The following is a 27,131-nucleotide window of genomic DNA, read 5'->3' as shown; positions in this document are numbered from 1 at the left end:
CATTGACCGGTATCGGCACCCTGGGGATTTGGCAGTCCGCGTGTATGCACGCTCTGCAACCGTCTTCGATTCCATCCATTAGCCACTCGTAGGGAGCTATTTGACTAAGTGCATTGTTTTAAGATTTAAAAAGTAAAGAATATTTTATATTTTTATGTACGTTTCTTTACAAAGCTATATTTAATTATAATTTTCTTTAAAAGTATATTATATAATTGAAGAATATTTTGTATGTACCAGTACATCCACCACATATTTTATTTCACCAAGTAAGTTTTTATAATTTTATTTTTAATTGTAGCCCTTATATCGTGGATAGCAATTTGGAATGTAATTGTGATATTAAAAATGCATTTAGAGAAGTCTACGATTTTTACTGGCTTATCGAATAAACGATACGAATGGACCCTAGACCATCACTGACGCGCAATTGACATTGCCCCTGGATGTCGGCTTCTTACAGAAACACAGCTTCCCTATCATCAAATGTCACGGCACGCCCCTGCTTCAAATTGAAACATGCTGATTAAAAAAGAAAAGATATACTTTTTAAGAGAATGTGATTTACTAGAAAAATCAAATGATTACAATTGCTAAAACTGCAACAGAGGTATCATTTCATGTGCATTTACTGCATTGCACTTAGTAAATCTCATGCAATTGGAAAGATGCTGATTAAGTCATGTATCAAAAACATTGTATCATCTGTGTTAAATGAGCAGGCTGCTAAGAAATGATACAGTAAAATTATAAAATAATACTGTTACATATGGCATCAGATTTTTTTGCCAACATAAAGAGCTAATTCATTTACTTAGACTTTGCAGGGAATATGCATTGTCATTGGGTGAATATACAGATGTTGCAAGGCTTGTTAGTATTACTAATGTATGTTTGTTGCATATTTGATAAAACTATTGAAGATGATTTATTTCAGCAAATATCTATGAGAAAAATTACTGGAAAAGATGTATTCAACTGTATTAATTATTACATTACAAAACAAGAAATCTGTTGGGGAAGTGTATTGATATTTGTACAAATGGTGCTTAAGCAATGGTAGGAAAGATGAAGAGAGTTGTAACATGTTTTCTGCAAGTAGCTTCAAGAGCTACCAGAAGTGAGAATTTTGCATAGACAAGCACTAATAACAGAAAAACCTGCATATTTTAAAACTATTTTGGATAAAGACATAAAAATGATCAATTATGTAAAATATTAACAACTTCAATCCATATTATTTAAAATTCTGTGTGATGTGATGAAATGGTAGTGCTATAACACACCTTTTACTACATACTGAGGTAAGATGACTATCTAGTGGAAAAGCACAATTGAGGCTTTTGAACTTTATAGTGAGTTATTGGTCTTCTTGACTTAATGTAATTGAGGACAAAATTTTATTGAATTTTAAACAAATTCTTCATGGTTCATGAATTTTGTATCTGGCAGATATTTTTACAAAGTACGGTACATTGAAATCAACTTATTACAAAGAAAGACTATTAGAATTTTATCTTTTATTATAAATTTTATCTTTTGATAGAAAGTTACATATCTGGAATTCTACAATTGAACAGAATCATTTTGATTGTTTTAAAATAAATTTTTGACTGAAATAAATTCTAAGGTAAATGAAGTTTCTAATATAATTTTAGAACACTTGCATTACTTACAATTAACTCTTTTGCAATATATTCCAAAATTTAGTGAGGACAATTCCAGGTTCAGAATGCATTTACAGTGAGAGCTAAGCCAGCAAGCTTCATTATAAGTGATTATGAAAATGCAATTGATTTAACTAATGATCTGATTTAAAACAAAAATACAAGGAATTGCCATTAAATGGTTTGACAAATTTAATAGAAGAGTGCCCCATTGTATCATAATTAGCTATTCTTTCTTCCTCTTACAATGATATATTTAAGCAAGGTGAGATTTTCATTTGCTGCAATTAAATCAAAGTATAGGAACAGACTTGAAGCTACACCAAATATAAGAATTCCATTTTCTAATATTGTACCTGGTAGCCAGAGTTTAATTAAAAGATCTAAAAGTCAAGACAAATACTATTAAAGAACTGTTATAATGAATGCTTGTGTATATGCTCTCTAAGCAACAGAGCCATTACATTTGCTTATACAATGTTTCTACCTAGCCAACAAATACAATTATAATTATAAAAAATTTAGCACATTTTGTCAGATTTAAATCTCAGTGGTTATGATTTAACTATTAGCTGTGTGATCAATTGAAAGATAAGAACATTTTTTATATTTAAGTGTGGTATGAACATGGACAGAGCTCTTTAAAGTATGGACTGTCCATACTAAATATGGATATATGGTAACCCTATAAACTCCTCTCCAAAAATAAGCATAACCATTAATTTTGCCTAAAGCTTGGAAACTATTGATTAGAACAGTATGAAAGTTAACATGCAAGCAGAACTTTCTATTCTTTATGTGAAAAAAAAACAACAGTCACAATAAAACTTTTTGCAATAAGTATTAACCACAACTCGAACTGGATGTATACCAGTTTGAGTTGTGATTACCAAAGAAACCAGTAAACAAAAAATATTTGTTTTTTTGCTGGTTTCTTTGTGTTTTTGTTATTTCTTGCAATAAAACTAAGTTAGAGATTATTATTAAGTAAAAAAATCACTTTGTTGTTGTTGCTTACAATATAATTTAAAATTTTTAAAATTTAAGGTTTAACTACAAAAATGTAGTGTAGTAAAACCTGTCTGAAATTGTACCTGAATAAAACAGAAACCTGCCTAAATGAAATAATTCTTTGGAATGGAGTGATGTTTTTGGTAATAATAATGAAATTTAATCTGAATAAAGTGAGGGTTACACTTGTAGGCAAAATAAATAAAATTATCTCCAGGTATAATAGTCATTGAAGAGTGTGACAAACTATATTTTAAGAATGATTTTGAACTTTTCACAGAAATGAAAGTCATATGATGAGAGGAACATACATACACAAGATCTGTAACATTAATCTTATTAGAATTAACCAGGACAGAATTTGATATTTTTGTGATGTTCGTAAAAGTGACACTGTACGGTCCGTGAACGAAAAGGTAAAAAGAAAAGGCTCTACGACAATTGTATATTCACAGTCTCGTTCCTTTATTTCACTGTGAACAAAATATAAAAAGAATCCCAACTGATTTTATGATGATTTACAATCGAGTGTGAATTTTCACGAAGAACTCTGTCCCAAACAAAGCACGATGACACATCTGTCCTGATTGTGTAACAATAAATTTCAGACAAATGCGTAACTAAATCTAACTTAACCCTAACTTAAATTTAACTTAATACTAATGAAATAATGATGAAGGTAGAATAATAGAAGAGAATGAGAAATGAGATGATTCACCCAGGATTTCTATATGTCAGGTTGATCAATGCCTTGGGTAGGACCTGCTTCTTTTATTGTGACCTCAGTCTTCAAGATCTTCTCTACTCAAATTTTCTCCAGAGCTCTTCACGACATGTCAGACTCCCTTCCTGTCTTGTCGAAAACCAGCCTTTCTCCCCTGGCTGCTATTTCCCAGGTCACCTTCTTTCTATTGTCTTCCCCCGATTCTTAGAACAGCTAATCCTACCCTCAGGCGATAATGGTCTTCGGAAAGTTTTAGGAAACGAAAGAACAAAGAAAAGGCTAAGACTTACAAAAATTACAAATATACAATATTATGGCGACGGCCACATTTTAAACATAGAGAACCTTCAAGAATTGGGAGGAGTATACTAGATGTTTCTAAGAATTAAGATCTTGAGAACAAGTAAAAAATGTAATTTGTGAAAAAAATGAGAATAAGATAACATGCATGTCAATTTACCTTGTATGAATTAGTGGTAACGAATTATCATCAACTATTTGAAAACAAGTTGATTAACATGATGAATGTAGAGCGTAAGTGATTTGTGTACTAAAAATTTTAGAAAAAAATTAGAACACACAATTATATTACTGTAATGCTATTAGAATGTTTGACAGCAGAGCATGATATCTTGCAAGTTCTTTATACTTGAATTGGTTTGTTTGTTGTCATGTGAACTCATAAGGATTTCTTTTGAGAAGTATTTGAATACCTAGCACAAGTCATTGAGAACAACAAGAACTTTTGCAATTGAATAGTTTTTAATTCTTGCATTTGAATACTCCATTTTTAATTGGAATTACTTTAAAATTAAAAAAATTTTACTGTTAGATTTAAAGATGATAATGATTTTACTGTAAAAAATTAATGTAACTGTGTGACATTTCTCTGATGTAATTTAAAGATGATAAAAGAGAGACTAAAATATGTTCAAAATGGAAACCTGCCAAAATGGAAATAATAATTTTTTTATAGTATGGTTCTGGTTTATGTAGGTTTTAATGTTTATTGATATTTTTGAATATGTTTCCTATTCAAAAAATCATGTAATCAAACATTGTAATGTTTGAAAAATTAAACTGGTTATTAAAACATTTCAGTTAATAAAATTTAGATTTAAAATCATTATAGTAAATTTAATAAGTAAAAATGTGAAAAACAAACACTTGTTATCACTTTGTAAATGATCTTATTTAAATAATTATGTAATTGACGGTTTAAAAATTTTTCAGGTTAGATTTAAATATGGGACGCAGACACAAGTAAGCTTGGCCTTACCAAACAGTTATGAATTAGTGGAGCATCTTGTTTCATATGATAAACCATGGCATACCGTACCTCTAGCTGATTTAAAATTAAAGGTATTTATATAATATTAATAATGTAATAGTCTAATAATTTAAATCAAAATAAGGCTAATAAATAATCTAATAAATAAATTTTAACAAATAAAAATATGAATGAAATTTAGTTAAACTCCTATTTTTAATTATTGATAATCTCATTTATTAAATATTGAATATAGAGAGTAGCATAGAATTACTGGTAAATATTTTTTTAAAGACATGAATATGCTACTAAATTAACAGTTATACAGGAAAAGTATGACTTTTTAAAACCTATTGGTTTATTAAAAAAAAATCAAAGAAGCTTATTAAAACATTTTTAGCAATNGCCGTCTATGCCTCGGATACGGAAATAGAACCGTTATTCAGCCAGGCCAAGGTAATCCGCACTACAAAGTACACACACCACCTTAGATGGCTAGAGGCCCTGTACATATGTATGGCTACGCTTAAAGACGACAATTGCATTAACAACAAAGACGAGATCATCCTGTCAACTGCATGGCAGGTGCTCGTAGACAAAAAGTTACGTTAATTTAGAACCAGCGAAGGGGCGCATGCGTCAATGACGCCAGCGATACGTACGAGAAAATTCGTAATGATGTTCTTTTTTCAATCAAATTTGAATGGCGTTCGCTTGGACATGTTACCTGAGGAAGAACTTAAAGTTCGAAAGCGCTAGTAATACTTCGTTTACAGAGAAGCACACCGGAAACAGGTTCATTGTACGTTGTTTTTTGCTTAAAAAAATGTTTTTGGTTTGATTGATAAGCTTTAATCAGATTTTTAAATATGGATACAGCTATGTTTTATTTCATTTAAACACCCTATAATTATTTTCATTAGTTAGTATGCAATGACACTATTTTTCTTTTCTTGAGTTGAGTAGCTTCATTTTAATACTAATTATAATGATTTATAATGGAACCATTCAGTCTGTCTGCTTCCAGTGAAAGTGGGTTGGTTGTCTGTCCTACTACTTGAGTCCTCACATAGTAAATGTCATATTTGTAAACAAAACCACTGATCTCAAAACTGAGATCTGTATTTTCAGACTAATTCAGTAAGGGTGCTGTGACTGACTTGTGAGTAACACAATAAGAACAAAGTGCAAGTGAACACAGATAGAAATGACAACTTATTTGATTTGTAAATTTTTTTTATATTTCTGTGACAGTATTATTATGTAATATTAAATGTACAAAAGTAATTTAACATAATATATATCTTCTAATTTTTTAAATGTACATGTTTTGATCCCATCTACCATGATAAATAACTTTTTCTCACATAGCATATGGATCAATATTGTGAAAGGTCAACAGTGCTCTCTTGTGTTATGTCTGACACCGTCTGTGACTACTGGCTCACAGGAACCTTTTGAAATCTTTCAATAAATGTATGAGCAACCATGTATGATGGAAATTATGGGTAAGGGATGGAGGAGGAAGTTGAGTTACAGAGAACCTGGAAGGAATGCACTCTAGACTAGTTAACAATTAAACAACAAACATATATTTCACTAAAACTTATTCTAAATACAAATTAAAACATATGGAGTGAGTTTAAAGCTATTTTTGTGCCTATCTTAGTGAGAGAAAGCATTTACAATTAAACACATGGCAATAAATACCTATATCAGTTTGATTTCTGCTGATCTCTGGCCAAGTGTCTTGAATGGGAGAGTCTGTTTTGTCATTGGAATCAAGTTCCTTGGTCTAGATGAAGATATCCATAGAGCTGGGTGCAGACGGGTTCCATTCAAGAACCAAGTTTCCTTGGTACTTGAACAGTCTTGTTGTAGAGTTCAAACACAAATTAAATCCTAAATTCAGCAGTCTTCTAGTATAGAACAACAAAGGTCTTGTAAAGAAGGTGGGCAACTGAGATCAGCAGCAACAGAATATTGTGGCAGATAATAACCACCTTGATGAACAAACAAACTCTATCTCCATCTCTCTTTGTGTGACCTTCTCTCACCTTTTCTTTTATTTGGGTCTCCCTCCTCCATTCTTATACCCAAATTTGGTGAACTTGTGCAAGGAGCTGTGTCACTGTCCAATCTCTGATTTTAGGGAAGTTTCCTTTGAGTAGGCTTTGCCAGATGATGTCATTTTCAAAAGAAGCATTACCAAAGAGAATTTTCTGTTATATTTGTTATCTTGGGTTTAAACAATTTTTCTGTATTTGAACAAATACTATATAATTAAAATTGTCTAAATTATCAAAAATGCTAGCCTGGGTTCTCAAAATATTATAGATGTAAGTTATCTGCAAAACAACTAACTTAATAGTAGTATAGTTTTCATCAGAAATTTTAATAATCTTAACATGAATTCAACTTATCTTTTTAAATATTTTTTTTATTGTTGTTGTTTAATTTTATTTTAGTGTATACTACTTAATGCTACTTCTATTTTCTGAATGAAATGATCAACTCAAATTAAATGTCTGGCTTAATGCCAATTTTAGAATATGTGAAAATAAAATTTTAATAATAATAAAATTATTTGCATTTGTCTTTGTAAATGGGAAGAAATATTAGACATGTTGAAATACCTACTTGAAATTACTGCTACAGCAAGCCTCTAATGTATACTGGTTGCTCTAATTTCAAATTGAGAGGATGTTACCCTTGATTTCAATTAATTTTATGAGATTCTCTGTCTCACGTTTAAGGATTTGTAACATATATATATAAAGTTTAATGGATTTACTCTTTTATTCTATTCATAGAATAATATAACAGCTTCAGCAGTAATTTGTATGGATCAGAGAAAATTCTCAAATCTAAGTTACTGGCAAAAAACTTTGGAAAGATGGTAAGATTTCAAGTCATCTGGCATCCACAAAGAAGATGCAGTGGAACCTTACAAGATTGTTTTGCACATCTTTTAAAATCCAAGAAGACCGAGACTGATTTCATTTTCATGAGGATTATCAGTTTAGACAGAGGGAGACAAAAAGTTGTCTTTTATTACCAGAAGTTATCTAATTTATCATTCTCTAAATATGTACTGTACATTAAAATTTAAATTTAAACTTCTTTTTCACTACAAAACATTTTTATTTTGAATTTCTGAGTTTCAATATATATCATACTAATGTTTCTAATTATTTTACCTCAGATTTAAGATAAATTTTCATTGAGAACCATTTATACTTTTAAATTTAGAGTTGATTATATTTGTGTTGTGTGTATTTGTGCATTTGGCAATTTAAATTTGGAATACAGTTATGAATTGTACTTTGATGATCATCATTCATTCTTGCCAATACTCAGAGGATGTACAGGTCAACATGGTGGAAAAAAAAACAAACTTTTATACTACCATTCACTACTTTTTTCCAAACTCTTCTATCAACAGACATGTTTTTAGCCCGGATTGTACTTTGATAGAATCCTATAGTAGTTAGCATAGAAAAAATTATTTTCAATATTTTCCTCATTGTACAGGTAACCCTCATATAACACAGCACTTCTATAGCACGGATTCACTCTAACACAATTTGGGAATTGGGAACATCCCCGTATAACAGTGCTTTTATAGCACGGGTTCATTCTAACATGGTTCGGGAATTGGAAAAAAACCCTCATACAACATGAAATGCAATAAAGGGTGCGTTCTTTTATACCTCCGTGTAACTCTGCACGAGCATTCTAATTGTTTTCGTGGTTACTTTGAATGCTCTTTCAACAAATAATCCATTTAATGGTTAAATTTTACAATTGGGATCCTTCTTTTGCCTCTAAAAGCTCACTTTAGAATTATAGATTCCTCCATCACGATACTATTGATAGTGCAGGAGCTGCCATCTTTCTTTCACCGTCGTTCCTAAATGCCTACAAACAGCAGCGCACTCCCACTGCAGAGCAACTGCTATTAACGAACGCATCCAAAAACTGTTACCAATTGATGATGCTCATGCTGAGATCATCATATAGGATGAATAATCATCTGGTAAAATATTTACTTAAATAATAAATAAGTATTTTATCTATGAAAAAAAAATGAATAATAAATCCGATTTAAATAAGGATTTAACAGCATGTTTTTTAATTTTTGGAACATAACCCTCCCTTTTTGCACTAGTTCTTTGTTTTGTATAACATGGATTCGCATAATATGGCAATTTTTTGGAACATAACTCCCATGTTATATGAGGGTGTTACCTGTAGGTCTATAGTTGGTAGCCTATCAAGTCAGTTTTTCCTCATTATCAAATAATTTAGCCTAATATCTTTTCAACAATTTTTTTCTGGACATTTTCTTAAAGAATTTGCATGAATTATCCAAAAAAAAATTATCCAGGAACAAATAATATAGTGAAGAATTAGTAAGGATAAGTTATGTATTAACTTCCTAATAAAGAATTGACTAATTAATCTATAGTTATATTTTGTTTTTTATTTTAAATACCTAATAGAGCAAATAATTAATTTCTGGCCACATAGTTTTAACATTTACACAAGATGTTTACAAATGATGTGAATGACAAAAATGTATTTTAAAAGATAAAATGCACATTAAATATTTAACCTTGGTTAAATAACTTTAAAAAGTATGAATTTTATTCTTGTGTGCAGGAAATAATTCCCATTTCTATCAGAATGCAATGATTAACTAACAAAGATTAATGTATGGCTACCCTGATCACCAAATCATATCTTCATCAATTACTTTTTGTAGGACTTGTAGTTGATGTGCTTTATAACTGTATACTTCTGCCTGCAGCAATAAACAACTACATACAATAACTTAAAAGACTGAATTTGGATAGCAGCTTTCAAAATTTTTCATTACTTGCTCAGAATTTTTTACAAAGAGTTAAATATAATTTTTCTATTTGTAGGACAAAACTTGAAAAACCTTTAATTCAATTTTAATTAAATTAACGGTTTTTAATTAATTTAAATTAATTTAATTTTAATTTAAACTAATTTGTGATTTACATTTTCAGGAAGAAATTCATGATGATCCAGCCTTAGAAAGTGCAGTATTAGAAATTCATCTTCATCACTCAATACTTAAAGATGATGTTCAGATAGTAGTTTCTCCCAGCAATTGCAGGTTTAGTTTAGAACAGTTTTATGATGTCTGTACAGAAGGACTTTCACCTATTTTGATATATGCCATTGAATCGGAGTCATTAAATCAACGGGTAAATGTTTTTACTTAAACATTTCTTATATAAACTTTTAGTATAAATATTTTTATTTAATAAAATATATGATGAATTAAAGTAATAACAATAACATACATAAATTTATCAACTTATAAATATATAACTTAAAAATTATAACTTAACAACTTAAAAATATGTAACTTTATCAAGTTAAATTTCTTGATAAAGATTAGGTTTTATTAGGATTAGAGATTAAAGATTAGGATCTATGTTTCAACTTCAGATTGTTCAGAGAGTAGCATATTTGATTAGAGTTAATATAATTTAGATAAAAAAAAAGTTATTTAGAGCCTAACCAAATAATTTGAAGCTTATATACTGTGTTTCCTTGATTAAGCCTTGTGGGTTTATTTTTAAAACATAGTATCTCTTGGAGTTTTTTGAGACCAGGATTTATTGCATTTACAACTTCCTGTTGCAAAGTTAAAATAAATATTTTAAGTACTTGTACTTTTTCAAAATGATCAAAACTGCTTAGTGACTGTATTTATGGGTTATAGTTACATTTTAAAATAAGTATTCTGTTTATAACTGTAATTGGAAATCAGAATAACTTTATTATCCTTCAGTTTAATAAGCCCTCAACTTAAGAACTTAATTGCAACATTCCCTTGTTCAATATTCAACAAATTTTTATTTCCAAAAATGTTTTCATAAACCTTGGAATAGAAAGTGTTGTTTGACTCTAGACAATTTGAAGATGTAGACTTTCAGCTAAATTTCTTACCTGTCACTCTAAACTACATTATGATATATAGTGCAGTACTTAAACATGTTTTTCATGATTCTCAATCTGAGATTTATTTGAAAACAAGATTATTTGAATTCCAGGCTTAATTGAGGAAATACAATATATCTTGAAAATTTTACTTGTTACAATATCTTTATCAGTATGTTTGACTTGTTTGTTCTATGTATATTATTAATGATTCAGAAGGATGATTGAATTTCAGTAGTAATAATTAGAAAAATGCTTATGAATACTGAACCAATATCATTATATTGGTGTATCAGAATGTCCGCAATATTGGAATTGTTCATTTTTACAAATGGATGTTTTAATCTCTTGTTTTTCTTTGGTTTTTTGATGATAACTGTCAAAAAACAAAAGAAAAATTGGAGAACTGGTTTGCAAATGTTACCAATACATAAGTATATTATGAATATTCCAATACACTAATATATCAGTTATATCTAGAATATTAAAGAAAAAAAAAATTGGATATCAGTTTGTAAAATGAACAAATTTAGATATATCAGGAACATTACAATTTATTGATTTAGCAATTCAGTATTGGTTACATCTTTAGCAATAATTTTGCGTATTATCTTTTTGTAATTTTTTTTTTTATCAAACTTTCTAATATAGATAAATAAAATATCAAACAATTATGTTAATATCTACAGTAATATTAATGGCAGTATTTTTAAAAATGAAATGCATGTTAATTTAACAAACCTGATTAAACTTATTTCCTAAATTCAGATTTTATTTATTGATAATTCCTGTAAAGAATTTTTATATTTTTAATGTGAAATGGGGTTCATATAGAAAAGATTATCATTTGTAAATGCATAAATTTTTCGATGTTTTCATTCTTATATCTAAAAGAATTATGCTTGTTAATATATTTTGTAAGTCTTTTTGAAGTAATTTTATAATTTTCAGAAATACAATCAAAACTGTAAAAGACATTTTTCCAAAAAGAAAGTAAATTATACATATAAATTATATATAGATATCTCTTGATGAAATTATTTAGAAAACATGCAAATATATTTCTTATTCTTATAATTATTCTTATTACTATTATGTGAAATCTTTGTGATTAAGCATTATAACTTTTTAAACAAATGTTTCATAAACCTCAAATTAAAGCCATTTTCATCTATCAAATAGTAGTGCTTTAAGTCTATACCCAAATAAAATTCAAAATAAACTATTTCATTAATAAGTTGAATCAAAATTTGATAATAGATTATCTATTTTAAAATTATAAATATATTGTTTTAAAAGATGAAGTGTTCAAGAAATAGTGAAAGTTATTGGATTAAGTAATACTGTTTTTAATAATTTTGTCAATAAGAATAAATACCTAATAAATATACATTTTATAATTATCAATTTCTGTATATTTAGGAAATCACAGAATTAATAGAATTAAAGAGAAAAGCACCAAAATCTCCAATTTTTTTTATATGTGCACATCCACAACAATCTTGTGAACTTACAGAATCTGAACAACATGCTCGTAGTTCTTTGGGTACAACATCTACACAGACATGGTCTCATTCATATCAAGAACGTTCTCCTCTTCATCATTATCAATTGGCAAGGAAAAGAAGAGAATCCTTTGATGTTAGACTTAGAAAAACATCATTAACACTTTTTCAACAATTATGTGGATTGGGATTTCTTAATATGTTACCACAGGATGTAAATCAAAAAAGGCATCGAAGGTATAGTGGAACTATTGATGTTGATAGTGAATTGGTTGAAAATTTTGAAAATTTTCCTAGGTAAGATTAAAATATTTTTAAATTAAAGTTATTTAAACAAAATAATTTTTTACTTTGTATTTTTAATATTTTTTTTACTTTCCTGGCTGTTATGACAGAGCAATTAGTAACAAAACCCCTCCAAGATTTTTATTTTGGGGAGATCAATACATATGTTTTTTGACTCAACCTTGAAACATTGAGAAATACAAAAAAAAAGTGAAAGCTTTTTCTTTATGTATTGGTGTATGAGGGGAACATAATTTCATTCACCCACTTCAAAACTTGATAACTCCTATTCCTTTTGTCAAAAATTTCTGAAGGTTTGCAGAGAGGTTTATGTATTAGAGGGAATGAGGCTATATAAATTTTGATGGTTTAAGGTCAACAGAGTAGGGAGTTAGAGGAGGATTGTGTCCAATCTCAAGTGGGATTGGACTTAATGAAGATTTTACTCATTATTAGCATTTGCAATTATTTATAAAACTCATTTCTGCCCTCAAAATTAAGTGTTGTTTAATAATCTATATATTAATTGAAAAAGGATCTCAGTGTCAAACTTAGTTTGAGTAAATGGCTGTGGCTAAAAGTATGGTTCAGGTATCAAATTAAAGCTCTAGTAATGTTGCTGAAGAGAAATTTGAGAAAGATGCAATGGTTCAGGTATAGCAGAGAGCAAAGGTACGATGTTGTGTCTGAAGGAAAGCATGTTGGGCAATTGTAAAAACTGTTGAATCACCAACAGCTCTTGTCATGACGTGCACTGTGGAATCATGGATATAGAATATAAAGAAACAAGTAAATTATTTTAAACAAAAGAGAAAACTCGTTACATGATTAACAGCTATGCAGGATAACTAATATTCTAAAACCTCAACAAAAGCATAAAGGAATTACCAACAAAGAATAAATTAAGTGTGAACTAGTCTACTATTTAGAAGTTACTGTTTCCTACAAAATAATTTCATTTCAAATAAAAAGCACAAAATAAGTTTTTTTTAATATTATAAAACAGCAAATATAATTAAAAGAACAATAATAGCAGCGAGACAATCCTGATTTGTCCTGCATGCTATTCTTCCACATAAAACAAATTTGAACTCTTCCATTACTGGGAAGAATCATTCTCCACCACTAAAGCCTAGCCTGATGATTAAAAACAAGTACATAGCAAGAAGAAATTTTCAAAGTTTAAAGAGTTAATATTAAGTGTTTATAACATTTTCACCATTGTTTTAACCGTTATAAACAGTCAGTTTAATTAATCTTCATGCTTTTTATTTTTTTTCTATTTCTTCAGATTATTCTTCTCATATAATCAGTAATTTTACTGTAAAGTAAGCTGTTTATCTTAAATAACATACTAATCTATCGGTGGCATGCCGTCCACAGAAGCTGTGGAAGCACCACTTCCTTTGTATTTTCTAAAATATAAATACATATTGTGTGATTATTTTCATATTTTAACATACTTTGAATTAATTAAAATTAATATTTTATTATAACTGCATTATGTATCTTATTACATGTGAAAAAAGTGATAAGGTTGCTATTGTATATTTGAATATAAATTTATATATGCATACTCCCAATGGAAGTGCCATACTGCCAAATATAATACAGCTTCCACAGCAAAAATATTTGAATTGTGTATAGCAGCCAGATTATATGCATTCATGCATGTGCTTTACAGAGCACCAACCTCATGTGGTTTAGCTGGTGGATGCTGTACACCAAAATTTCGTATAATGCTTCCAATAATTCTATCCAGGGTTGGCATAGCTTCCCTATCATCAAATGTCACCACATGCCATTGTAATCTATATATTCATTTACAGGATTTGAGACTAAGACTTAGTTTGAGTAAGTGGCTGGAGTTAAAAATGCAATTTGGTATTAAAGTTTTTATGCTGTAAATGATGCTGCTGGAGAAAGATTTGAGAAAGGTGCAATGATTCAGGTGTGATGACGTTAAGTCTAAGGAAATCAAGCAACAGATATGTCAGGCATTCGCATGCCATCTAATGATTTAGTTTTTCTTAAATATTTGAACAACCCATTGCTTTACCACTACTGTGAATTCCTTCTTTGTTTGCTAATTACACATTAATTAAAAGATGTTTTTCATTATTTTTTTAAATAAATTAGCTTTGTCAATATTGACCATAGTATCATTTACCTACTTTTAGCACCAATCTCTGTTTTTACTTTACTATTACTTCATGATGAGATCAAAATGTGATTCTAACCATCCACTTCATTACTTAATGCTGATTGATGGTTTTCTTGAAATTTTCCAACTAAAAGAATAAACTTGAACATATGACTGTTGGTAGGTTGAGTTTTATAACAACCAGTAAGATTGTCATAAGGTGGGATAACATAACCTTCATTGTTGATCTGAAACCCTGTCAGTTAGTTGGTTGGCCTTAGGAATGTTAAATTTCTATCCTGGGACCTGAATGCAAAATTGAAAGAAGCCATTGAGAGAGAGACCAGTGGGAGGAGCCTCATGGTACCACAGAACAGGTAGACATAAATCTCCTGCAAATGATCCAGAAAACATTTGCTATATTGATGATTTTTGTGTAGAATGCCAAATTTTAAATGAGCTCATTGATTTGTAATTGAATAAAACTGTTGATTTTATTTAATTAATTAATACAATAATGGATAGAATATTTTAATAAAAATATATATTATTTTGCTATATGAAGACATCTTATATTTAGATCTATACTCTAATGCAATGGTTCTCAGACTGTGTACTATGATATCCAGTGTTAAATATTGTAGGACTTGAGCCACCAGAGGGCACACAAGCTCTATATATATACGATTGGCGGGCTTTCCAAAGCTCTTTTTCTTCTTTCTTTTGCTTTGTATGTGTGTTACCAATAAAGTAAGTTGTTAATATTACCAAAATAGTCGTCTCCTCGTATTGGATTGTAACAGGTTATGGGCCCAGAAGAGCACAAATAGCTTCACCAAATCAGTCAACGAATAAGTTAAGGAAGAAAGTGAAAAAAAAAAATTACGAATCAGTCTAAGCGTTAAGACAATGGAAAGCAATATGGCGACCACCTTACCGCAATTACGGGATGGAAACTTTTCTAACTGGAGATTTCGAGTAGAAATTATTTTAGAAGAAAAAGGGGTAAAGGACCTCGTTGGTGAACATGTAATAGAGACTGATGGAATAACTGAGACAGAAAAGAAAAGATTCATCGAAAGAGACGCCAAGGCCAGAAGCATAATTATACAGTGTCTAACGGACAGACATTTAGAATATGTTAAAGATTCGAAAACAGCTCGAGAAATGATGAAATCTCTTACGAACGTCTTTGAACGAAAAAGTACATTTTCTAAACTATATATAAGAAGAAAATTATTGTCACTTAAGTGCGGAGATGATGACTTACAGAATCACTTCGTAATATTTGACGGACTCATAAGGGAATTGGAGTCGACCGGCACAATAATGGAAGATAGCGACAAGGTAAGCCACCTTCTTCTAACTATGCCTCAAAAATACGATACGGTAATAACGGCCCTTGAGACAATGACGACTAGTGTAACCTTGGAATTCGTAAAAAGTAGGCTATTAGATGCCGAACTTAAATTTAAAAATTCGGAACATGGAGAGAAGACTGAAAGTCTCCCTTGTTTTATAGGAGTGGGAAATAAAGGTTGTTTTATTTGCGGAGATCGTCGACATTTGAAATATAATTGTCCTAAAAGAGGAGAGAGTACTCACTCAGGCCATAATGCCAGAGGGAAAAGGAAAAGTAGTGAAAATAAAAGTAGAAGGATTTGGAGAAACAACTATCAGAATAATGGAAGTAACCAGAGAAACTATGAAGAAAGAGCAAATATCACATCACATGACATGGAAATATCCTTTGTGGCATATAACACAGAACATGACACAAACATCGGACAACAAAGCATCATACATTTCGTATTGGATTCAGGAGCAACAGAACACCTAGTTCAAGAAAATACTGCTACTTATATGACAGATATAGAAAGTTTAACCAAACCAATAAGCATAAATGTAGCAAATGGAGAAAAACTTCTAGCACAAAAAAGAGGCAAGATAAGACTATCTTATAATAATAAAAATATTGTTCTGACTGCTCTCATTGTACCAAAGATTTCCCATAACTTGCTATCTGTAAGAAAAATCAATGACACTGGAAAAAGGGTTATCTTTGAAAGAAAAAAGGCTGTTATAATGCACAGAGATTTTCACATGGATTGTCCACTTACAGGAAGCCTGTTTATTGCAAAGTTTACCATAAGAAATAATATACAATGCCTCAAAACGGAAGCAAATGACTTGTGGCATAGAAGATTAGGCCACCTAAACTACCGTGATCTGAAAGTAATGAATCTGCCATGCCCCAACCAACCTTGTGGACCATGCATGAAGGGCAAAGCTACTAGATTACCATTCAAAAGGAATGAACACAGATCACACAGAATAGGAGAACTATTGCACACAGACGTATGTGGACCCATAAATCCAAATACTATAAATGATGAAAAATACTTCCAAACAATAACAGATGATTTCTCACATTTTACTGTAGTATATCTCTTAAGAAACAAAGGAGAAGCAGCACTCAACATAATGAACTACGTCAGAGAAATACATGCTCAATTTGAAAAAAGAGTAAGTCGTATTAGATGGGACAATGGAGGTGAATTTTCCTCAAGGATATTGAAAGACTTCTGTAAGAACAAAGGAATAAAAATGGAATATACAACAGCCTACACACCTCAGCAAGGAGGGTTGGCAGAAAGAATGAATAGGACACTATTGGATAAAGCAAGAACTATGTTTGAAGACAGTGATCTACCTAAACACTTGTGGGGAGAGGCAATTCGTACAGCCGCTTATCAGATAAATCGATCCCCCACCACAGCACTCAGTGGAAATATCCCTTCAAGAATATGGTATGGAAAAGTTGACTTATCAAAACTAAAAGTATTCGGTTGTCAAGCCTGGTTATATAAGCTACCACAATCTACAAAGTTAGAATCACGTGCCAAGGAAGTCAGAATGGTAGGATATAGCGGGTCAGGATACAGACTCTGGGATCCAAAGGAAAACGAGATCCTAATAGGTAGAGATGTAAAATTTAATGAAACTCCTATGCCGGTATACTACAAAACTCAAAGTGATGATGACTTCTATGCAAGAGACAAAGAAGAGGACAACAAAACTAATAGTGATCATGAAAAGATAAATCAAAGTGAACAAGAAATACAAGAAAAAGAAATAAGGAAAAGAACTATAAAATTACCACAAAAATATAATGATTATGAAATGCATATTGCATACTGCTTATATTCTGAAGATCCAGAAACCTATGAAGAGGCAGTTGAATCAGGAAAAGAATGGAAAGATGCCATAGAAAAGGAACTAGAGGCTCATCTAAAATTTGGCACCTGGACTGAAACAACACTTCCAAAGGACAAAGATCCAATAGAAACCAAGTGGGTGTTTCGAACAAAACCAGATGGAACAAAGAAAGCACGTCTCGTTGCAAAAGGATATCAGGAAGAAGAATTTAACAACTCATATGCACCAGTAGTAAGAATATCAACAGTGAGATTACTCTTATCAAAGGCAATGAATGAAAACTGGAAGATAACCCAACTTGCCCTAAGCCCACTGCAGCGCTTTGGATAGCAGGAAAGAAAATACTAAGATACCTCAAACAGACAAAAGACCTAACCTTAAACTATTCAGTTTGTACAGATGAAAAACTGATTGCATTTTCAGATGCAGACTGGGCAAGAGACAAAACTGACAGGAAAAGCATAAGTGGTTATGCAATTTTTCACAACAATAATCTTTATATCCTGATCATCCAAAAAGCAACAATCTGTCGCACTGTCTACAGCAGAGTCAGAATATTTAGCATCTGCAGCAACTGCTGCTGAACTTGTCAACCTTCAAGGAATAATGTCGGAATTAAACTCTGGAAGAAAAATTGTAGCAGTCATGAAAGCTATGAAAATAGCAAACAGTCAAAACATATCGACATAAGAGCACACTTCATTAAAGACCTAGTAGCCAGAAATCTTTTGAGTTTAAGCTATGTTCCCTCGAGTGATAATATAGCAGATACTTTCAATAAAGCATTGTGTTCAAATAGATTCATTTGTCTTAGAAAACATCTGGGTATATTCAAGACATCAGATTGTGTAATGCATAACTAATGCAATTTCATAATGTAAACCTTTTGAAATTGAGGGGTGGTGTTAAATATTGTAGGACTTGAGCCACCAGAGGGTGCACAAGCTCTATATATATACGATTGGCAGGCTTTCCAAAGCTCTTTTTCTTCTTTCTTTTGCTTTGTATGTGTGTGTTACCAATAAAGTAAGTTGTTAATATTACCAAAATAGTCGTCTCCTCGTATTGGATTGTAACATCCAGGAGTTTGCCAAAAGTAGTTAGGTGTTACAGCCATGTTAATCTTACTTTAATTACTAGTGATGCACTGACAGCGTCCATGCAGTGCATTTTTTGTATGCCTGCGTAAGCTGTGTATCTTGATCTGTTTTTCATTAGAACTTTTTAAATAAATTCAAACTTTTTTTTCTCAGAATTAGGTTATATTCTTTTCCTGTTAATAGACAAAAAAGATAGAAATAGTTTCTTAGACATTTTACTTCTGTTTTGTAGTTAATCTTGCAAGTTACAATTTGTAGTCAGTGAATGTGTTGCATTTACCCTCTATATATAAAATACAGTACTTACGTTAAAATTGTCATGACACTTTTCCATTTTGGGGGAATATAGAAATAGTATCACTGGGAATTTGATGATGAATCATCATGAAATTTTTGAACAGATGGACAAAGCCCAAGGGGTGAGCAAAGCAAGGAAGCTTTGCCCCTTGTATGAAAATAATTGTATATTTATACAATTTAAATAAAGTTCTTATTCTTTGCCTAACAAGGGAAGTACAACATTTTACATGCAATAAATAAAACTTCTTTTATTGCAAATTAAGCAGCATAGTTTAATTACTCATAATACAAAATTAATTCTTCCAGATTCAAAAAGGAAATACAGTGATACCCCAAACTTACGCGATAGGTGGGACTGAACGATAACTGCGTAAATCAAATTCGCGTAAGTCGGGATATAATTTTGCAATTTGTGTAACATCCAAGTCGGATGTATTTAAGCTAATAAATGTTCTCGTTAATCTTATCTCATCATTTGATTCGTTCACGGTTACAAGAAATTACCACATAGTCTCTCAAGTCTCTGTAGATATAACAAACACAGAAATAAATAACACAAAATAAATTGTAGCTATGTGTTGATTCCATGACACGTCCAAACATGTAAGCTGAACAATAGTGTGGGGGGGAGTGAGTAATCATGAGCTGCATGGCACTCAAACAAAAGATGAATCGACGAGATTTGAAAATCTCGTAACTCTACGTTTGCATAAGTCGGGGTAGCGTAAGTTGAGGTATTACTGTAGAGATATTTGAATTTAAAATCTTAGAGAAAATGTTCATTAAATTCATAGAAAGAAGTTCCATACTCTAAATTCTAGCTCATCTTGAATGATATTGTACTGTACTGTACTGTACATAAGATTAAAAATAATAATATTTAAGTTTGTGGCTTTCCAGTTATGATGAAAATAATTGATGAAAATATGCTTTTATCAATGTTTACACTGGATCAGTATGATCCACATTGATTCCTTTATTAGTAACCTGTAAAATAATTTACTAATTAGCATGTTTATTACTACATTGGAATTGAAATTTATGAAAAACAATTACCTTTACTTTTTTGCAACTGTATGCATAAGTGGTTTTTTTTTCTTCTATGCATGCTTTTGTATTCTGGAAATTTTTATTATTGATGTATACTAATTAGGCAGTACTTTTCAATATATAATCAAAATATCTGTCATTAGGTGCATGTAAAAGTTGTATACATCCCTTGTAAGGACCATTTTCTTTTATTTGCTTATATAATTTAATTATAAAACCAACATACCAATTAATTAAATAGATTACTACCTAGCTGGTTTTCCTCTTCCAAGTGTGTGTGTGTGTATATATATATATAGGGAATTGCCACCAGCTAGAAACAGGTTAAGAGACCTGTGAGTCACAAAAGTTTTGGAACTATTGATCTAATGAATTAGATGATATTACCAGTATTATCATATCAAAAATTTAAGTTGACATTCACTTAATTACATTAAGTATTTAAGAAGAACAAAAATGGATAACATTCCTTCTATTGATGAACCTGAAATAATCTTAATTATCACAATTTAGAAATATTGAAAAAACCTGGTCTAAAGCAGGATTTTAACTTGTTTCAAATTATTAAATCCTGATAGGTAATGAGACATTTATTATTCAAATTCTTGGATGATTTGTCAAATTCAATTTCAACTCAAATTTTGAGCATAAAATTTGGTGCACAAAGTATCTAAATTGTAATGTTGAAAGATATTTTTGTTTATAGTGTTTGATCTGAACATAATACAGTAGACCCCCCCCTGTAACGTGGTAGATACGTTCCACTTTATAAGAATTTCACGTTGTAGGAATCCTTACATACATGAGCCAGTCGCAGCCCGACACGTGTGAAGTTTACAGACTATGGCTGTTTGAAAGGTTTTCTTCCATAAAATTAATCAATTGTAGACTAATTTGACTCAACATTTCCAAAACATGTATAATTTTTTGGGAATAATCCGTATAAACTANAGAGTTAATATAATTTAGATAAAAAAAAAGTTATTTAGAGCCTAACCAAATAATTTGAAGCTTATATACTGTGTTTCCTTGATTAAGCCTTGTGGGTTTATTTTTAAAACATAGTATCTCTTGGAGTTTTTTGAGACCAGGATTTATTGCATTTACAACTTCCTGTTGCAAAGTTAAAATAAATATTTTAAGTACTTGTACTTTTTCAAAATGATCAAAACTGCTTAGTGACTGTATTTATGGGTTATAGTTACATTTTAAAATAAGTATTCTGTTTATAACTGTAATTGGAAATCAGAATAACTTTATTATCCTTCAGTTTAATAAGCCCTCAACTTAAGAACTTAATTGCAACATTCCCTTGTTCAATATTCAACAAATTTTTATTTCCAAAAATGTTTTCATAAACCTTGGAATAGAAAGTGTTGTTTGACTCTAGACAATTTGAAGATGTAGACTTTCAGCTAAATTTCTTACCTGTCACTCTAAACTACATTATGATATATAGTGCAGTACTTAAACATGTTTTTCATGATTCTCAATCTGAGATTTATTTGAAAACAAGATTATTTGAATTCCAGGCTTAATTGAGGAAATACAATATATCTTGAAAATTTTACTTGTTACAATATCTTTATCAGTATGTTTGACTTGTTTGTTCTATGTATATTATTAATGATTCAGAAGGATGATTGAATTTCAGTAGTAATAATTAGAAAAATGCTTATGAATACTGAACCAATATCATTATATTGGTGTATCAGAATGTCCGCAATATTGGAATTGTTCATTTTTACAAATGGATGTTTTAATCTCTTGTTTTTCTTTGGTTTTTTGATGATAACTGTCAAAAAACAAAAGAAAAATTGGAGAACTGGTTTGCAAATGTTACCAATACATAAGTATATTATGAATATTCCAATACACTAATATATCAGTTATATCTAGAATATTAAAGAAAAAAAAAATTGGATATCAGTTTGTAAAATGAACAAATTTAGATATATCAGGAACATTACAATTTATTGATTTAGCAATTCAGTATTGGTTACATCTTTAGCAATAATTTTGCGTATTATCTTTTTGTAATTTTTTTTTTTATCAAACTTTCTAATATAGATAAATAAAATATCAAACAATTATGTTAATATCTACAGTAATATTAATGGCAGTATTTTTAAAAATGAAATGCATGTTAATTTAACAAACCTGATTAAACTTATTTCCTAAATTCAGATTTTATTTATTGATAATTCCTGTAAAGAATTTTTATATTTTTAATGTGAAATGGGGTTCATATAGAAAAGATTATCATTTGTAAATGCATAAATTTTTCGATGTTTTCATTCTTATATCTAAAAGAATTATGCTTGTTAATATATTTTGTAAGTCTTTTTGAAGTAATTTTATAATTTTCAGAAATACAATCAAAACTGTAAAAGACATTTTTCCAAAAAGAAAGTAAATTATACATATAAATTATATATAGATATCTCTTGATGAAATTATTTAGAAAACATGCAAATATATTTCTTATTCTTATAATTATTCTTATTACTATTATGTGAAATCTTTGTGATTAAGCATTATAACTTTTTAAACAAATGTTTCATAAACCTCAAATTAAAGCCATTTTCATCTATCAAATAGTAGTGCTTTAAGTCTATACCCAAATAAAATTCAAAATAAACTATTTCATTAATAAGTTGAATCAAAATTTGATAATAGATTATCTATTTTAAAATTATAAATATATTGTTTTAAAAGATGAAGTGTTCAAGAAATAGTGAAAGTTATTGGATTAAGTAATACTGTTTTTAATAATTTTGTCAATAAGAATAAATACCTAATAAATATACATTTTATAATTATCAATTTCTGTATATTTAGGAAATCACAGAATTAATAGAATTAAAGAGAAAAGCACCAAAATCTCCAATTTTTTTTATATGTGCACATCCACAACAATCTTGTGAACTTACAGAATCTGAACAACATGCTCGTAGTTCTTTGGGTACAACATCTACACAGACATGGTCTCATTCATATCAAGAACGTTCTCCTCTTCATCATTATCAATTGGCAAGGAAAAGAAGAGAATCCTTTGATGTTAGACTTAGAAAAACATCATTAACACTTTTTCAACAATTATGTGGATTGGGATTTCTTAATATGTTACCACAGGATGTAAATCAAAAAAGGCATCGAAGGTATAGTGGAACTATTGATGTTGATAGTGAATTGGTTGAAAATTTTGAAAATTTTCCTAGGTAAGATTAAAATATTTTTAAATTAAAGTTATTTAAACAAAATAATTTTTTACTTTGTATTTTTAATATTTTTTTTACTTTCCTGGCTGTTATGACAGAGCAATTAGTAACAAAACCCCTCCAAGATTTTTATTTTGGGGAGATCAATACATATGTTTTTTGACTCAACCTTGAAACATTGAGAAATACAAAAAAAAAGTGAAAGCTTTTTCTTTATGTATTGGTGTATGAGGGGAACATAATTTCATTCACCCACTTCAAAACTTGATAACTCCTATTCCTTTTGTCAAAAATTTCTGAAGGTTTGCAGAGAGGTTTATGTATTAGAGGGAATGAGGCTATATAAATTTTGATGGTTTAAGGTCAACAGAGTAGGGAGTTAGAGGAGGATTGTGTCCAATCTCAAGTGGGATTGGACTTAATGAAGATTTTACTCATTATTAGCATTTGCAATTATTTATAAAACTCATTTCTGCCCTCAAAATTAAGTGTTGTTTAATAATCTATATATTAATTGAAAAAGGATCTCAGTGTCAAACTTAGTTTGAGTAAATGGCTGTGGCTAAAAGTATGGTTCAGGTATCAAATTAAAGCTCTAGTAAAGTTGCTGAAGAGAAATTTGAGAAAGATGCAATGGTTCAGGTATAGCAGAGAGCAAAGGTACGATGTTGTGTCTGAAGGAAAGCATGTTGGGCAATTGTAAAAACTGTTGAATCACCAACAGCTCTTGTCATGACGTGCACTGTGGAATCATGGATATAGAATATAAAGAAACAAGTAAATTATTTTAAACAAAAGAGAAAACTCGTTACATGATTAACAGCTATGCAGGATAACTAATATTCTAAAACCTCAACAAAAGCATAAAGGAATTACCAACAAAGAATAAATTAAGTGTGAACTAGTCTACTATTTAGAAGTTACTGTTTCCTACAAAATAATTTCATTTCAAATAAAAAGCACAAAATAAGTTTTTTTTAATATTATAAAACAGCAAATATAATTAAAAGAACAATAATAGCAGCGAGACAATCCTGATTTGTCCTGCATGCTATTCTTCCACATAAAACAAATTTGAACTCTTCCATTACTGGGAAGAATCATTCTCCACCACTAAAGCCTAGCCTGATGATTAAAAACAAGTACATAGCAAGAAGAAATTTTCAAAGTTTAAAGAGTTAATATTAAGTGTTTATAACATTTTCACCATTGTTTTAACCGTTATAAACAGTCAGTTTAATTAATCTTCATGCTTTTTATTTTTTTTCTATTTCTTCAAATTATTCTTCTCATATAATCAGTAATTTTACTGTAAAGTAAGCTGTTTATCTTAAATAACATACTAATCTATCGGTGGCATGCCGTCCACAGAAGCTGTGGAAGCACCACTTCCTTTGTATTTTCTAAAATATAAATACATATTGTGTGATTATTTTCATATTTTAACATACTTTGAATTAATTAAAATTAATATTTTATTATAACTGCATTATGTATCTTATTACATGTGAAAAAAGTGATAAGGTTGCTATTGTATATTTGAATATAAATTTATATATGCATACTCCCAATGGAAGTGCCATACTGCCAAATATAATACAGCTTCCACAGCAAAAATATTTGAATTGTGTATAGCAGCCAGATTATATGCATTCATGCATGTGCTTTACAGAGCACCAACCTCATGTGGTTTAGCTGGTGGATGCTGTACACCAAAATTTCGTATAATGCTTCCAATAATTCTATCCAGGGTTGGCATAGCTTCCCTATCATCAAATGTCACCACATGCCATTGTAATCTATATATTCATTTACAGGATTTGAGACTAAGACTTAGTTTGAGTAAGTGGCTGGAGTTAAAAATGCAATTTGGTATTAAAGTTTTTATGCTGTAAATGATGCTGCTGGAGAAAGATTTGAGAAAGGTGCAATGATTCAGGTGTGATGACGTTAAGTCTAAGGAAATCAAGCAACAGATATGTCAGGCATTCGCATGCCATCTAATGATTTAGTTTTTCTTAAATATTTGAACAACCCATTGCTTTACCACTACTGTGAATTCCTTCTTTGTTTGCTAATTACACATTAATTAAAAGATGTTTTTCATTATTTTTTTAAATAAATTAGCTTTGTCAATATTGACCATAGTATCATTTACCTACTTTTAGCACCAATCTCTGTTTTTACTTTACTATTACTTCATGATGAGATCAAAATGTGATTCTAACCATCCACTTCATTACTTAATGCTGATTGATGGTTTTCTTGAAATTTTCCAACTAAAAGAATAAACTTGAACATATGACTGTTGGTAGGTTGAGTTTTATAACAACCAGTAAGATTGTCATAAGGTGGGATAACATAACCTTCATTGTTGATCTGAAACCCTGTCAGTTAGTTGGTTGGCCTTAGGAATGTTAAATTTCTATCCTGGGACCTGAATGCAAAATTGAAAGAAGCCATTGAGAGAGAGACCAGTGGGAGGAGCCTCATGGTACCACAGAACAGGTAGACATAAATCTCCTGCAAATGATCCAGAAAACATTTGCTATATTGATGATTTTTGTGTAGAATGCCAAATTTTAAATGAGCTCATTGATTTGTAATTGAATAAAACTGTTGATTTTATTTAATTAATTAATACAATAATGGATAGAATATTTTAATAAAAATATATATTATTTTGCTATATGAAGACATCTTATATTTAGATCTATACTCTAATGCAATGGTTCTCAGACTGTGTACTATGATATCCAGTGTTAAATATTGTAGGACTTGAGCCACCAGAGGGCACACAAGCTCTATATATATACGATTGGCGGGCTTTCCAAAGCTCTTTTTCTTCTTTCTTTTGCTTTGTATGTGTGTGTTACCAATAAAGTAAGTTGTTAATATTACCAAAATAGTCGTCTCCTCGTATTGGATTGTAACAGGTTATGGGCCCAGAAGAGCACAAATAGCTTCACCAAATCAGTCAACGAATAAGTTAAGGAAGAAAGTGAAAAAAAAAAAATTACGAATCAGTCTAAGCGTTAAGACAATGGAAAGCAATATGGCGACCACCTTACCGCAATTACGGGATGGAAACTTTTCTAACTGGAGATTTCGAGTAGAAATTATTTTAGAAGAAAAAGGGGTAAAGGACCTCGTTGGTGAACATGTAATAGAGACTGATGGAATAACTGAGACAGAAAAGAAAAGATTCAACGAAAGAGACGCCAAGGCCAGAAGCATAATTATACAGTGTCTAACAGACAGACATTTAGAATATGTTAAAGATTCGAAAACAGCTCGAGAAATGATGAAATCTCTTACGAACGTCTTTGAACGAAAAAGTACATTTTCTAAACTATATATAAGAAGAAAATTATTGTCACTTAAGTGCGGAGATGATGACTTACAGAATCACTTCGTAATATTTGACGGACTCATAAGGGAATTGGAGTCGACCGGCACAATAATGGAAGATAGCGACAAGGTAAGCCACCTTCTTCTAACTATGCCTCAAAAATACGATACGGTAATAACGGCCCTTGAGACAATGACGACTAGTGTAACCTTGGAATTCGTAAAAAGTAGGCTATTAGATGCCGAACTTAAATTTAAAAATTCGGAACATGGAGAGAAGACTGAAAGTCTCCCTTGTTTTAT

At 30.2% G+C, this 27,131-nt stretch overlaps 1 protein-coding gene across 1 annotated transcript in view; it reads left to right on the top strand.

Moving 5' to 3' along the window:
• The window catches only part of LOC111629250, a 111,500-nt gene that overhangs the window by 24,449 nt on the left and 59,920 nt on the right, over positions 1 to 27,131 (top strand). Inside the window, 7 exon segments of the mRNA XM_023373133.1 lie at positions 4,636 to 4,764; positions 9,712 to 9,912; positions 12,077 to 12,448; positions 12,980 to 13,098; positions 15,481 to 17,696; positions 17,802 to 18,052; positions 23,098 to 23,477. Coding sequence (XP_023228901.1) covers positions 4,636 to 4,764; positions 9,712 to 9,912; positions 12,077 to 12,448; positions 12,980 to 13,098; positions 15,481 to 17,696; positions 17,802 to 18,052; positions 23,098 to 23,477 — 3,668 coding nt within the window.

The sequence above is a fragment of the Centruroides sculpturatus genome, unplaced genomic scaffold, assembly GCF_000671375.1.
Source record: "Centruroides sculpturatus isolate CEXI.00-Female unplaced genomic scaffold, Cexi_2.0 scaffold561, whole genome shotgun sequence".
NCBI classification, from domain to species: domain Eukaryota; kingdom Metazoa; phylum Arthropoda; class Arachnida; order Scorpiones; family Buthidae; genus Centruroides; species Centruroides sculpturatus.
This window is presented reverse-complemented; position numbering and strand designations above follow the sequence as displayed.